General features: G+C 32.7%; 3 protein-coding genes across 3 annotated transcripts; all 3 read left to right on the top strand.

The window, feature by feature from the left end:
- Positions 1-1,002: 1,002 nt before the first annotated feature.
- Positions 1,003-3,172, top strand: BKA55DRAFT_636944 (amino acid permease/ SLC12A domain-containing protein; the record flags this gene model as incomplete). The annotated part of the gene is made up of 7 exons (XM_046197040.1): positions 1,003-1,525; positions 1,585-1,735; positions 1,793-2,035; positions 2,097-2,283; positions 2,338-2,442; positions 2,503-2,865; positions 2,928-3,172. The coding sequence occupies exons 1-7, from the start codon at positions 1,194-1,196 to the stop codon at positions 3,170-3,172; spliced, it is 1,626 nt and encodes a 541-aa protein (XP_046052613.1). The 5' UTR covers positions 1,003-1,193.
- Positions 3,173-4,775: 1,603 nt separating this feature from the next.
- Positions 4,776-5,832, top strand: BKA55DRAFT_505268 (NAD binding domain of 6-phosphogluconate dehydrogenase-domain-containing protein; the record flags this gene model as incomplete). Its single annotated transcript, XM_046187172.1, has 2 exons — positions 4,776-5,003; positions 5,056-5,832. The coding sequence occupies 2 exons, from the start codon at positions 4,776-4,778 to the stop codon at positions 5,830-5,832; spliced, it is 1,005 nt and encodes a 334-aa protein (XP_046052612.1).
- A 776-nt stretch (positions 5,833-6,608) lies between these two features.
- Positions 6,609-7,181, top strand: BKA55DRAFT_591028 (AhpD-like protein; the record flags this gene model as incomplete). Its single annotated transcript, XM_046195180.1, has 3 exons — positions 6,609-6,763; positions 6,820-6,881; positions 6,934-7,181. The coding sequence occupies 3 exons, from the start codon at positions 6,609-6,611 to the stop codon at positions 7,179-7,181; spliced, it is 465 nt and encodes a 154-aa protein (XP_046052611.1).
- Positions 7,182-15,771: the final 8,590 nt, after the last annotated feature.

The following is a 15,771-nucleotide window of genomic DNA, read 5'->3' as shown; positions in this document are numbered from 1 at the left end:
GAGTACAAGGCTTAGGATATAACTGCTACTGCCCTGAGCGCTTAAGATGCTAATGCTTATAGAAATAACTTAAGAAGAAGAACTTGACATTATTCTTATAAGGTTTAAAGTAAGTAAGCGCAAGATAGTCCTGGTATTTATATAAAAACGCCAGTGCAGGAATATAAATTAAGACTAGTATCCAAAAGCCGCTTTCATTGCTCTTTAGCCTTCCTTAATGCCTTAAAAGATACCTACCCTAAATAGCACTATATAGAGCTATATAAAGCTTATTTGGTTATTAAAGTTGCTATTAGGCTTGATTAGACTGTAGCTAATAGACCTAATTAGTAATAGCTCATATAATAGCACCTGAAGTTATAAATAGATCTAACATAGATATATTTACATAGCTTTTAAGAAAACTATGAATGCCTTCCACATGGGAGGTAACAATACTACCCAAGTGGAGATACTGATCAACCCAAGCTTTTACAAGCTTCTCCTTGTCAGGGTATAGCCTCGTTGCATGGGAAAAGCTATCTTCCGTGGAAAACCCCTGACTTTTCATTTCAGAACAGTCCGCAAAGACATTCATGACAAGACTCGACTCCAGACATAATCCAGACTCGATTTATTACTCCACTTCCCCAGCCCCTAAGTACTCCATTTCACCCAGGGCCATTAATTACTCCACTCAGTGTGGGGAAGAGAAATCCATGACACATGAGGATCCTTTGTGGGGTCTTACGAGAGAGACAGCTGTCGATGATTACGTAAAAGCTGGGGTATTCGTCTTTGGGTCTCAAGCTTTCACACCATCCCCTTTACACCCCAGGCTAAGCCGTTGTCACCCCATATGCCTAACTCTATAAGAAATAAACCGTGGGTGGGGCCTCCGCTGCTAGAGAATGATATGATAACCAATTGCCAAGTAGTCCGATATGTCTAAGGTTGAATGCGAGGAAGTGACATCGATTCGGTGGATGTGGCCGAGAAATGATTCTCCATCGGAAACCTAACCGGAGGGGTTGTTATCGCCGAGTCGATTACATGATAATTCGGGGTAGCCTATAACCGCATCCAATTAGCGACAAGTCTGGGGGAAATCAAGATCAACGTTCCTATAAAGAAAGGCTCAACAAAATCTACCTAGACTCTTCTATCTCGTAGACATCCAAATCCCACCTTTTCATTGTTCTCTCATAGCTACCATGGCCGACAATAATAAGGAAAAGCTCGACGACTTGAGAGCGGTCGAGTCTCAGACTCAAGGAGAGTCGACACAAACAAATGAGTTGAAACGAGACTTCAAGCCCCATCAGGTTTTCATGTTCTCAATTGCATGTGCAATCGGTACAGGACTGGTAATTGGCACTGGAACCGCTCTTTCGAGAGGAGGCCCTGGCAGCCTATTAATTGCTTATCTGCTGGTCGGATGCACTGTCTTCTTTGTTATGACAGCTTTGGGAGAAATGGCAACCTTTCTCCCTATGAATAAGGGTTTTGGAGGGTATGCTACTCGGATGGTCGATCCGGCTTTTGGGTATGATCACATTCATTCTCGACATAATACCACTATGCAAAGCTAACTATAGAGTAAAGATTTGCGACCGGCTGGAACTACTTCTTCAAATATATCATGGCAACACCAACGAACCTGACAGCTGCCGGGCTGGTTATTCAATACTGGAGACCTGACTTGAACGTGGCAATCTGGATCACAGTCTTTGGAATTGCCATTGTCTTGGTTAATGTAAGCATTCTTAAGCAACTATATCGTTCCCAGTTAACATAAGCTGACTCCATGCAGGTCCTCCATGTGAATAGCTTTGGCGAAACCGAGTTTTGGCTCGGTTTTGCCAAGATCCTTATAATGATAACACTCATCCTTTCGACTTTTATTGTTGCCATGGGGGGCGGACCGAACCATGATCGATCGGGATTCAGATACTGGAGAGACCCTGGTGCTTTTGCAGAATACCTTCTTGAGGGACCAAAGGGAAGGTTCCTTGGCTTCTGGGCCTGCTGCTGCCAAGCTTGCTTCGGGTTCACCGTAAGCCTGGCCCCCCTGCTATCAGGCATCTCGTGCATTCTCAACTGATGATATGTTTTAGGGCACAGAAGTTGTGGGCATGACTTTTGGGGAGACTCCCAACCCAAGGAAGAATGTTCCTCGAGCAATCAAGCAGACCTTCTGGCGAATCGCATGCTTTTATATCCTCGGTGTTTTGGTGCTCGGCATGGCTGTTCCCTACAACAATGAGCGGCTTATCGGCGCGACGAAGCAAGCAACAAGCGGAGGTTTGTCTAGACTCTGTTCCAAGTAAGAGATAGTATCGCTAACCATCTGGATAGCTGCCTCTCCATTTGTCGTCGCAGTCAGCTCGGCCGGAGTTGGTGTCTTTGCCGACATCATCAACGGATGTTTGTTGGTGTTTACACTCAGCGCTTCAAGCTCAGGTTAGTGGAAGAATATGACAACCCGGCGTGTCGTAATTGTTATAGCTAACCAACTTTAAGATATCTACTGCGCTTCTCGGTCTCTTTACGGATTGGCAAGAGATGGCCAGGCACCACGGATCTTTGCGAGAGCACGGGAGAATGGTAATCCTATTTTCGCAGTCGCTTTTACGAGCATGTTTATCGGCCTTGGCTATATGAATGCGAGTAAATCTTCATCGACCGTGTTTGGCTACCTAGTAAGCCTGGTTACCGTTTTCGCTGTCCTCAATTGGGTGGCCATCCTTATTTCTCACATTCGCTTTCGCCAAGCTCTCAAAGCTCAAGGCATAGTGACCACCGACCTGCCCTACGTTGGCGTATTGCAGCCATACGGGTCCTACTTTGCATTATTCATCTCCCTCTTAGTCATTGTGTTCAATGGTAAGAAATCCACAGCCACATAAGTTATCTTCCTAACGCTAACCATAACTTTGGCATTCCAGGCTATGATGCATTCATTCCCTATTTTAAAGTTGATATTTTCATTCTTAAGTATCTTGGATCGTTCATGTTCATGTTCAATATCACCTTTTGGAAAATTACTAAGAAGACAACTTTCTGGAATGCAGCAGATGTGGACTTGCATACAGGCAGGCGACAATTTGAGGAAACGGAGACCGCTGATGATGCGGACTGGAACGAAGGGTTCATGAAGAAGATGTTGAGAACCATGCGGAGAAAAGTCTAGAATCTCAGCCCAGTCAACATAACTATCTGATTACTCCATTCTCCGCCTTTGTCTCCCATTTTATAGTATACTGCGATCAACCTCTTTTTAAGGCCATGTCTCTATAATGATGCGCCTTTAATCTTGCCTTGTCTCTCTTTTCCTCCGTTACTCAGTGGAGCGACTTTGCCATAGACAACTAAGAGAGGGGCTTAGAAGAACAGAATGATGACCGGTTTCGCTTCACGGTCGAGTCAGCCGAGCTTTCGAGCTCGACACAACTCAGCAATGGAATGATACAAGCGGGAATTCGGTGGTCTGGACCGAAGCGACATGTTGGAACGCAATCTCGGTAGAATTGGCCGAAAGTATTGATCTCCAGGAGCGCAGTCAAGGGTCACATTGCATACATACTTAGAGACCTAAGATACCACTCGACTCTTTTCCAAAATATTTACCCCAAATCATTTCAGGCTAGGTACACACCCATCTATCATGCTCGCTTGTAAAAATAATCTAGAAGTGAAGTTCATCTCAGGGCGACTCTGCAAGGTATCCAAGCCTACGATTGACCCATAAATACACTCACGGGCCTGCGTGCCTCTAACACCGATCTGAAAGGGGGCGAAAGCCTTAGTTCTTCTGCTTTCCTCGGACCGGTACTCCCCGCTAACGTGCAATCTCTTGAGGCGTTTGTTAAAAGCCTCGTAAAAATTCCACAGATCATCCATGTCGCAATGTTGAGAGGTCGCGAGTCGGCATTATATACTACGTATGATAAACCTGTTTTAAGCGGACGATGAGGGGCAACGTGTCAGATAACATCAGCGATAAAGTGCAGGTCAGCAGACGAAGCTTTGGCTTGACGACTTGTCGCCATTGAGCCCCTGACGGCATGACCTTGCTCGCTTTGATCTTCAACATTGTCCATGATACGTTTCAGCTGTTTTTTTGATGATTGGAAGAAGTAGACATGTTGGCATAGGTAGGCATGGCGTTGGCTTGGTTCTGCTGGCTTACAAGCTTCATATCTTTAATCATATCTGAGTCGCACTGGGCAATGCGACCGACACTGGGCTATCCAATTCACTATTCGGAACGGTGTTACGGCGCTGTAAATAGCTATTGTTTTGAAAATTTTCGTTCTCGCTGGTATTGATGTTTTCACATCATTCTCCATTACACTTGTTTGGAGGGAAAATTCGAAATAAAGACGTGTCACTTGTGTCGTGACGGGATGCTTCCATGTCAAGCAATCCCATTCTTAAACCCTTTAGCAATATCTGTACCAAGCTCGAGAGCCGAACAAACTCTTACGTTCCAAACAGAAACTTATCTGTAGAAATAATTATACATGTCATCCCAATGATGGTTAACGATTGAATAGATCATCAAGAGAAATAAGTTTGATTACCCTAAGCCCCTCTAAGCTACGAAGCTGGAGTTTTTACCCCAAAATCCCCATCATTAGATATCTCCACAGCGATCATCATGTGATAGGGATACTCCGCATTAGAGCCCTTTGGTCAAGATAAAATCTTCATTTATATAAGACATTTACCGGTTGTGGCAGACCAGAGTTATCGCAAGCCGCAAGCGTCATTGGCGACATACCTTACTCAATATGGCAACTACAAACGGTTCATCCAATGGCATCTCGGCCAAGTCTTTTGGCTTCATTGGGCTTGGTATCATGGGATGGGGCATGGCAAAAAACCTAAGGGCTAAGATCCCAGCCGATTCAGTGTTGTATGTCTGCGAAGTCAACAAGCCCCGACGAGACGAGTTTGTGGCATCAACGGCGGGCAAGATTCAAGTTGTGGATAGTCCACGCGAGATAGCTGAGAAGAGTGTAAGTAGAACGACACCTCCAGCCTTCTGATCATAGCTCTAAACTCAAACAGGACATAATAATCACCATGTTGCCCCGTGGCGAGCACGTTCGTGAGGTTTTCACAAACCCGCAGACTGGCCTCCTCTCAGTGGCTGGCTCGGTGAAGCTGGGAAGCAAGGTTTTTATCGACTGCTCAACTATCGATGTCAAGACATCGCAAGAAGTGGCTGCCGCCGTGGAAGCCTCCGACTTGGGATCGTTCGCAGATGCCCCTGTCTCTGGAGGTCAAGGTGGTGCCAATGCAGGCACACTGACCTTCATGGTGGGAGGCAGCCCAGAGGCTTTTGAGACAGCCAAGCCCACTCTCGAGCTCATGGGCAACCCGGAGAATCTCTTCCACTGCGGGAAAGCTGGTGCCGGGTTGGTCACCAAGCTCATCAACAATTACCTCTCAGCCGTCAACATGATTGGAGTCTGTGAAGGCATGAACATGGGTCGACTTTACGGCCTGGATCCTGTATTACTTGCTAGTGCTATCAATAGCTCCACCGGCATGTCGCGGAATAGCCGCGAGCAAAACCCAGTCAAGGGTGTTTCCTCTGTGGCTTCTTCGGCAAAGGACTTTGAGGGAGGGTTCTCGACTGTGCTCTGTCACGGTGTCCTCCAGATGGCGATGAAATTGAGCGAGCAGCTTGGGGCCAAGAGTTTGCTGGCACCTGTGGTCCGGGACATGTATGACTGCGCTGTAGAGAACGACAAGTGTCGTGATAAGGACTTTAGGAGTATCTACCGACTATTTAGTGAGGATAATGGAGACCAGTTGCCGCGTAGGGATCTGAAGAATTAGGCACAAAAAGGACGATACAAGTAGAGATTAATTCAAGCTAGACTTATATCAAGATCCGTCGCCACTTATAGCAATTCTGAAATATGGCGTATACGTATATGTGAAATTAGAATAATACGAGGTTATAAACAATAAGTTATTTCTTAGCACCGTATCTGTGTATGAATTATAGCTATGGAAAGACCCTGAATACCAAAGAAGTAATACCATATCGCTATTTGTTCATTGTTGAACGCCTAGCTATATAGAGATAGTGGATAATCTGTCTACTAACTCTCCTACGACAGGTGACTTCCGCGGTGACAAGAGGGTCGATTCTGCCAAATTTCAAGCTCATGGTCCAATACCCTCCATGTTACGTCTATTTAGACACAAGTTCGATCTCACATAGATTCTTGGGTTTTAAATATCTTCCCATAACCCTGAGGATCAATCATTTTAGCCCATTAGACTGTCCAGATAGACGAGCTAGAGAACCCAGTAACTTCCGGTCTTCAGAAGTAGCGGAACAAACCATTCTACCGCGAGACAGTATCATCTCTAGATGCGGGGCAACTACCATTAGATAACCGTTCATGACGTGCTAGTTACCCCAAGCATCCATAGAAGGACGGGAGAGGCCGGACTAGCTATCCCGAGACGTTGGAGCAGAAAAGAAAATGGCCGCCTCCATAGAGGACCATAAAACTGACGCTGCGAGAGTTATTATCCACGATTTCCGAGCACCGTCAAACACGATTGCAAAATAATCTTATACTTTCCAAAACCATAACAACATGTCAACCGAGAAGAAGTTCGATAACCTTCACACGGACATGTTCCAGCTTGGCCTCCAGAACCGACGTGAGGTCGTTGGAAATGCCTACGTTGACGCCGCCCTCAACAACGGCAAGAGCGAGTTCTCCTACCCTGGCCAGCAACTTGTTACTGAGTAAGTTAGATCATGCCTCAGGGGCCTGTTAGTCGCCTCGTCTAACGCGCATAAAGGTGGTGTTGGGGTAATATTTGGTCTCGGCCGGGCCTGGATCGCAAGCAGCGCAGTCTCTTGAGTATGCCTATTCTCCAGTACACCATACCATCATTTAATCTAACTAATCTCAGATCTTGGCATGTTGATTGCCCTCAAGAGCTGGCCCGAGCTTGGCGTCCATGTGCGCGGTGCCCTGAACAACGGACTCACCGAGATTGAGATCCGCGAGTCCATTCTCCACGCAACTATCTACTGTGGTGTTCCGGCGGGTGTTGAAGCTTTCAAGGTGGCACAGAAAACAATTAATGATATGATTGAGAAGGGAGAGCACAAGAGGGAGTTGGCGGAGCTGTCTCCATTTCTTGAGAAGTCTACGTAGATGAGGGTACTTGCGTCAATTTCTAGATAGTAAACGTACCAGGAAAATCCTGTCTTATCATATTACAGCATCAAAGGATCATCACTGGATTATTAAAACAAAAAGCGAACTATTAGAGCAAACCACTGTGCTGTAGTGTAATAGGGCAAAGGTACACGTTTATTCTCGTTACTGCAGTAATCCGTGACATAACGTTGGTCACCCTATAACTAGCCACCTTTCCACAATACCAAAAAAAAAAAAAAACGATCTTATAACGGATTTCTTCCACAGCATAATGAAACACAATTTAATTAATTTAAAAAAAATTCATTAATTAATGTTCAAATGGACCTGACTGCGGAGGTTGCTTAATTTTAACTTTCTGATTTGTGTTGATGTTCTGACAGGTTGTATGATCTTTATATCGTTTATAAGCCTTCTTTATTACTGGCACCTTTACGAACTCGACATTGCCGTTATAGGTGACTTTCCGCTTCTTCTTTGGTTGAAGTTCTTCACTCTGATATTGTAATAGTGATATCTCCTTCCTATTCCCTTCGTTTCACGGTCCAATTAACTACCGATCTTCCTGAACAGCAGCCTGATAGCCGGATCTTTTGTAACGATTGTCTGTATGGTTGCCGGAACCTTCTGGACTTGCATAGATGAACAGGGGGTTATTTGCAGACAGAAATCCTACTCTTTTGTGGGCGAAATCGCTGCAATAGCGGGAGACGGCATCTCTCTAACCATCGGGTTTAACAGGACTTTAGCCAGATTAACTGGCTATAGTCCGGTTACTTTAAAGCCGGTACAGGCATTGGATTTCGTGATAGCTTCCTTCTGGGCTTTTTTATAATTTTAAAGGAATAAAGTCTTACTAATCTGGCTCGAGTTTATAATACAAGCAAGATTTAATATATAGATAATAGGCACGCTTTAGGGGACTAAATACTATTATATTTAATATGTTACGATTTGTGCCCGTAACAGCGTTATAAGGCTCTATAAGGCAGCTGTGGCACACCTATAATTGCTTGCATAGCGATTATGGCCCGATCTTTTGCCCTGTGGCTTAACGGCTTATGCAACCGTTACATAATAGTAATAAGATACAGGAAGTATATACTAAAAGGAATAATAGATATATAATATTTTTATAATACTTAAAAAGGAATTACTTAAATATTTAACTTTTATAACTATTAAAAATAAAAAGTTAATACTTTATTAGGTTATTAAGCTTTATTAATAAGATAAAAGGTTTTATAATTAAGTTAATAATTATTTTTTTAAGTTTATAAGTTAGCCTTAAAAGGTATATATAAGTATTTTTAGAATTTAATATAATTTAAATATTTATTACCCTTATAACTAATAAAGCTTTATTAAGTTAAATTATTATAATTAGCTACTTTAATTATAGCCTAAACCTTATTATATATATATTAGTTAAAAAGCCCTACTTATTAGCTAGCCCTAACCTTCTTTTTATAATTTACCTAAAAGGCATACTTTAATTATTTATTATATAATAAGTTATTTAACCTAACTTTCCCTATCCTAACTGTAATTATTAATAGTATTATAGCTATATTATTATATTACCTATTTAAAGAAGCTTATAATTACTTAATAAGGCCTTTTATATTAAAAAACTTAACTTAATATCTTATTTTATAATAGCTTTTAATAATTATAAATATAAAAATAAGCTTTATATTATTATAATAAAATAGGTTTTAAATAGGTAAACTAGTCTATACTAGGTTTAATATTTATAAAGTTATAAGGCATTATACTAAGCAGTTATAAAGTATTATATCCCTTAATAGTAAATAAAGTAAGTTAGGCATATTTAGGTAAAGAAGTCTTATTAATAGCTAGTAAGCTAAGTTTTATAAAAGTACTAATAAGTATATTTTATATATTAAAGTAATTATATAAGGAATAATAAGTCCTTAAGATAAGTTATTCCTAAAATGCTGCATTTCTAGGTTATTATATTTTAATATTTATTATTTTAATATAATAAGGTTATTAATTAGTTAGTTAATGCATAGCTAGGTCCTTTTAAGGCTAGCGCCTTATATATTTTTTATAAGGTATATGTAATATAACTATTAGGGTTGTAATATAATCTCTTCCCTCTATTAGGTCTTGCCCTTAAGACCTGTTATCCTGGCTGTCTTAATCTTTCTTTTAATTAGTCCTAATTTAACTCTTTTATTATTATATTATGTAATATCTAACTATATCTCTAAATAGTATTTTTATAAATCCTATTAATCTTATAAAGTTAATAAAAAACTTAAGTAAATTTATAAAGAATATAAGCTTATTATACTTATTAATTCTATTTATAATTTTAGAGATAAAGCCGAAATATCTTATACTTACTATTTTTATAGAAATAAATAGTATATAATATCTCTAGACTTTAGTTATTATAATAAGTATATTTAAAATAAAAAATCCTGTAATAGTATATAAGTTACTTCTTTATATAGGTTATTATAAGTTTTTATTTATTTCTTTTATATACTGACTTTCTTAAGTAATAACTCTAATAAAGTAAGAAAAGAAATTAGAAAATAATAAGAATAAGGTAAGTAAAGACTTGCTTAGGCTTTATAAGGAGATGGCTGCCTTGCAGTCTTATCTTACTGCAGCAGCTAGTTATTTATTATATATTTATAAGATTAAGGGTAAAGTAAAAGAGAAATACTTTAAGGCTACTTATTAGGGTTTATAAGAGGTAAAATAGCAGAATAACCTCTTATTAATACTAGATACTTATAAGAGTGCCTTAATAAAGGATCTTTAAACTAATTATATCCTAAATAATATAAATTAATTTGCTTTTAGTTTAGGTAATAATTTCCTTAATGCTTTGCCTTTATTTAATTTTAGTAGAAATTCTTTAGGAGTTATTAAGTATTAGCAAGGTATTTTAATGGTTTTATATACTTTTATTTTCTAGGTAGTTTTTTTATTTAATAAGGTATTTTATTTATTTATTAATTCTCTTTATATCTCTAATTACTTCTGCTTTATAGACTTCTAGTCCTTTAATTTCTTTTAGTTTATTATTAGTTTTAACTTATATTATATTAGCTATTAATTTAAGTAATATAATATAAAAGATTAGATAGAGCCTAACTTTTAATAGTAAGTCTAGTTTATAATTATTCTCTAAGATTTTTCTTTTAACTTTATATAGCCTAATATATTTATAATTTAATTTATAACTTAGTTATTTTATTATAATGTTTTTTATAGCTAAGTAGACTATATTTCCCTTTAAGAAAGTTAGTCTTTTAATCCTTTTTATATTATAGTATTTTTTTATTTATTTTCTAATAAATTTTAATTTTTTCCTTAATTCCTTATATAAAGCTTTTAGGTCTTTACTCTTAATTATAGCGGCTAGGTTAACTGTTTTTAGTTCTTGCGCTATATAGTATAGGTTTAGGGTAAATCTAAAGTTTACTGCTAAAGGTGTTATTTCTATACTTTTATTATATACTATATTATAGGCAAGTTAGGCACTTAATAACTTTTTTACCTAATTATTTTATTTATAGTTAATATAGTATTATAGATATTATTTTAATACTTAATTTATTTATTTAATTTATCTATTTATTTATAATCTAAATACTATTAAGAGTTAGTAATTTAGTCCTATATATAATATTAATACCTATTAAAATTTACTTATAAATATTATTTCTCTATTTATTAAGATTTTATAAGGTAGTTTATATTCTCTAACTATCTTATTATAAAAGATATAAGAAAGTTATTTTATATTTATATCTTCCCTATAGGGTATATAGTAAGAGAATTTAGTAAATTAATTAACTATAACTAAGATACTATTATAAAAGATTCTAGTTAAGGGTTCTTCTAATAAAGGTAGCTTAGTTATATAGTTTATTATAATTAAACTCTATAATCTTTCTACTACTTCTAGTAATTATAGTAAGCTATAAGGTTTATATTATTATACTTTAGTTTTTATATATAAGTTATATTATTTAATAACCTTCTTTACTGTTTTTCTAATTCCTTCTTAATTATAATATATTTAAATGCATTTTAGGGTTTTTTTAATGCCTTAGTGGCTATATAGGGGATATTTATATATATTTTATATTAGTTCTTCCTTAAATCGTTTAGGTATTTATAGTTTGTTATTATAGGTAGGTATTTTAGTTTTATTTCTAATAAGATCTTAAAGGTTATATCCTATAATAGTATTTTAGATTTTATTTATTTATTCTTCTTAATTTATAAGTTTATAGTTATTTATAAGTCTTAGAGTTTTTACTTATTATATAAATTAGTATTCTTTTTTATTATTCTTTTTAAGAGTTGTTTTTTTGCTTTTATTATGCTAGTATTATAATTTAGGTATTAACTAATAGCATTGGCTTATTTATTATCTAAGCCCTTATAATAAATAATTATAAAGTTAAATTTATATAAGTATTTTATATAATATAGTTATTATTAGTTAAGTTCTTATATTATAGTAAAGTATAAAATATTCTAATAATTAATATAGACTTTAATTTAATATATACTTTCTATAAGGTAGTATTTAAACTCCTTAAAGTAGTTAATAATTATTAGGAATTCTTTATTATAAATAAGGTAATTTAGTTCTGCTTTATATAGTTTATAGGAATAAAACGTAATTAGGTAAAGCTTTCCTTCTTTATCTCGTTATTTAATTTATTCTTTTAAAGTAAAATTTAATAAGTTAGTTTTTAGTTTTATTTCCTTATTAGGGTTAAATATAACTAGTATAGGTTTATTAAGGATAGCTTGTTATAGTATTTTAAATACTATTTATATATCTTATTTCTATATAAATTTCTTATCTTTCTTTATAAGTTTTATAAGTAGGTTTGCGATTTTACTAAAGTCTTTAATAAATCTTTAGTAGTAGTTAGTAAATCTTAAGAAGCTTTAAACTTCTTTTACTATTATTAGTAAGGGCTAATCTATTACTATTAAGATTTTCTTTTATTTTATTTTAATTTTACTAGATATAATAGTATATCTTAAGAAGTTTACTTCTTTTATATAAAAGTAACTTTTTTCTAGTTTAATTAGTAAGTTAGTATTTTATAGGGCTTTTAAAACCTTATAGATATATTCTTTATATTTTTCTTTATTATTTAAGAAAATTAAATATTATTTAGGTAATATATTATAAAGATATTTAAATACTATTAAAGTATATTATTAATTATTTACTAAAACATTATAGATATATTAATAAGTCTAAATAATATTACTAAATACTTAAAAAGTCTAAATTTAGTTTTAAATACTATTTTCTATTTATCTCCTTCTTTAATATAAATTAGGTTATAAGCTCCCTTAAGGTCTAGAGTAATAAAGATCTATTTACCTTATAAGTAGTCCTTAAGTTCTATAATAAGCAGAAGTAAGGTCCTATCCTTAATTATAAGGGCATTTAATCTCTTATAATCTATAATAAGTTATAGTTTTTTATTTTTCTTTAAGATAAATATTACTAGGAATCCTGCTAATAAGTTAAATATCCTAATATTTCCTTTTACTAGTTTATATTTAGGTATTCTCTTAAGGTAATAAGTTCTTTTTTATTAAAGTTATAAATCTTCTAAAATAGTAAGTTATCTGTTTTAAGATATATTTTATAGTCCTAGTAGCTATATTATAATACCTTTATTTTAAGTTCTTTTTAAATAGTTTCTTATAGATATAGTATTCTTTTAAAATGTTTTTAAGTTTATCTTATTATTCCTTTTCTTTAAGTTTTTTTAGTATTTTAATTATTTATCTAGGTTATATAGTTAAGTTTTAAGGAGACTTAAGATCTAGTAGTTTTATTATTTCTTGCCTTTTATATATTTATATTATACTCCTATTAGAGGTAGTAAATTCTTTACTTTATGCTTACCTATATTATCCTCTTTAATTAGGGTTTAAGATCTCTTATTATTTATTATAATTATTTTATTATTACTATTAGCATTATTAAAAAAGGTAACTTAGCTAGTCCTCTAATTAATATATAGGTTTTTCTTTTATAGCTAGTTTATATTAAAGAGGATATTAACTTCCTTATCTAGAGGAAGTATATTAAAGTCTATCTCTTAATTCTTTTCTTAAATAAAGACCTTAAGGTAATTAATTTCTTAATTTATAATTCTATTATTATAATTAAAAAGTTATCCTTTTATATTAAGTAATAGGTAGGGTTTTTACTTCTTTCTCTATAATAATTATAGCTATATAACTATTTCTAGGTTAATAAAATTTCATTTAGCTTTATAATTAATTTATATATTTAGCCATTTTCCCTTAATTTAAACTTTTAATACTAGGTATTTTAATATTAAGTCCTTATATAACCCTAAAGTATTTAGTAGTTTAAGTTATTCTTATTCTTACTTTTTGCTTATTTAATACTTTATTATAAATAGTATATAACTTTTCTTAATATATCTTGGTATATCTATTTATAGTTATTATTATTATATCCTTCTCTATTAAGGCAGTTATTTATAAACTTATTATTAGCTAATTACTGCTAGAAATATTCTTTTAGTTTTGTATTTTATTTGTTTATATTCTGTTCTTATACTAACTAGGGTATAACTAGGTAAAGTCTATTTACTTCCTATTAGTACTATATTTCTTTAGTAGTATTTAAACTTATATTATTATTTACTAGGTTATTTATTAGGTAGTTATATTATCCTTAGCTTATTTTCTTTTAATATTTATTTTCTTATTTTTAGTATTTTTCTTTAATTTTAATAATTTCTATTTAGTTAAATGCCTTTATAAGGTTAATTAGGGTAAAGATTCTTTTTTAAGTTATATTATTATTATCTAACTCTGTTTTTATTAATCCTTTCCTTAAGTAATTAAATTTTCTATTTATAATTTCTTTAAATTCTTTTTTAGCTTTTTAATAAGTCTTTATAATTATTAAATTCCTTTATAAAGTCAGTTTACTTTATAAGTTTATTAATAATAAGCTATATTAAATTATAATTTTACTATTTTTAGGTTTTTATACCTTATATATATTAAATACCCTTCTGTTTTTTTTCTTAAGTATAGTTTATTATTAAGTATATTAAGAATTATTACTAGAAAATAATTATTATTAAGCTTTTTTTACTTATATATTTTATATTAATAGTATTTATAAAATAATTATAATATCTCCTTATATAGTTTATTTATAAGAAATATTTAAATATTATTTTATTATTAAATTTTTTCTCTTTATATAAGGGGTTTATAATATTATTAATATAATAAGCTTTAATATTTAATAATTTAAGTATATTAGTATTTCTATATTTTCTAGCTCTTTATATATATTATTCTTTAAGTAAGGTTTATATTTTACTTTCTGCTTTATTAAATAGTAGTTTATAGGGTTATTTTTACTTAAGCTTAAGGCATTTATCTTCTTTATAGAGGTATTATATAGTTACTTATACTACTCTTCCTTTATATCTTATACTTTAGGGGTATTAGTAGTAATAAGTGTAAACTTTAGCTCTTACCTCTTATTCCTTATTAAAGGCTTTTTCTTTTTTTTATAATTTAGTTTTAGCAAATTTAGGCATTTTATACCTTATAATATATCCTTTTTCTATATTTGCTATAATAGTTATTCTATCTTGTTAAGTCATAGTCTTTATAGAGATATTATTTATTTATTTAAATATCTAAGCTTATTTATTTATATTAGGGGTAATTGCTTTTCCTTATTTTATTATTCTTAAGACTTATAGTTTTTTAAGTTTTTTAATTCTTTAAAGTTCCCTTTATTAAGTGTTTTATTATTTCCTATAGTTTAGGTTATTATAAAGCTTTTCTTTCTTATTTGTATTATATTATATTAGCTTAATAAGATATCCTAGATTATTAGCTTTTTTATAGGCATTTTTTTCCCTTTAAATCTAATTCTTAGTCTTCTTATCTCTTATTAATAGGTTTTTTGCATTAGCTTCCTTATAGGTAGGAAATAGTTCTTATAGTTCCTTAATTAAACTATCTAGATAAGGGTATTACTCTAGTTCCTCTGCTTTCTTTAAGCCAGTAATATTATAACTGCTTTTAAGTATTCCTAATATCTCGGTTTGCCTAGCTATTTATAGGTCTTATTATTTAATTAATCTTAAGGCCTACTTACTTTAATTAGGGTTTTTAGGTTTCTTAGGCTCTAGGCACTATTATGCTATATATCTAAACTAGTTATAGTTATAGCACTTATACTTAAATATATCTTGCCTTTAGTTATTATTATTATTGCCTAGCTAAATAGCTTTAAGTATTATAGGTCTTAATTATATTTTATATAAGGTATTATTTTACTAATTACTTTATTACTATCCTTAGTTTTAAGAATTACCTTAATTATTATTATTTTATTACTAGTTAGGGTAATATAGGTTAAAGTTATTACCTTATTTATAATTAGCTTTCTTTTTTTTATATTTATATTATTATTTATTAATCTTAATTACTATAGTAATATATATAGTTAGACCTTCCTTAAGTCTATTAATTAGGTATAATT

Source organism: Fusarium redolens, assembly GCF_020744475.1.
Source record: "Fusarium redolens strain MPI-CAGE-AT-0023 chromosome Unknown BKA55scaffold_4, whole genome shotgun sequence".
Taxonomy (NCBI): domain Eukaryota; kingdom Fungi; phylum Ascomycota; class Sordariomycetes; order Hypocreales; family Nectriaceae; genus Fusarium; species Fusarium redolens.
This window is presented reverse-complemented; position numbering and strand designations above follow the sequence as displayed.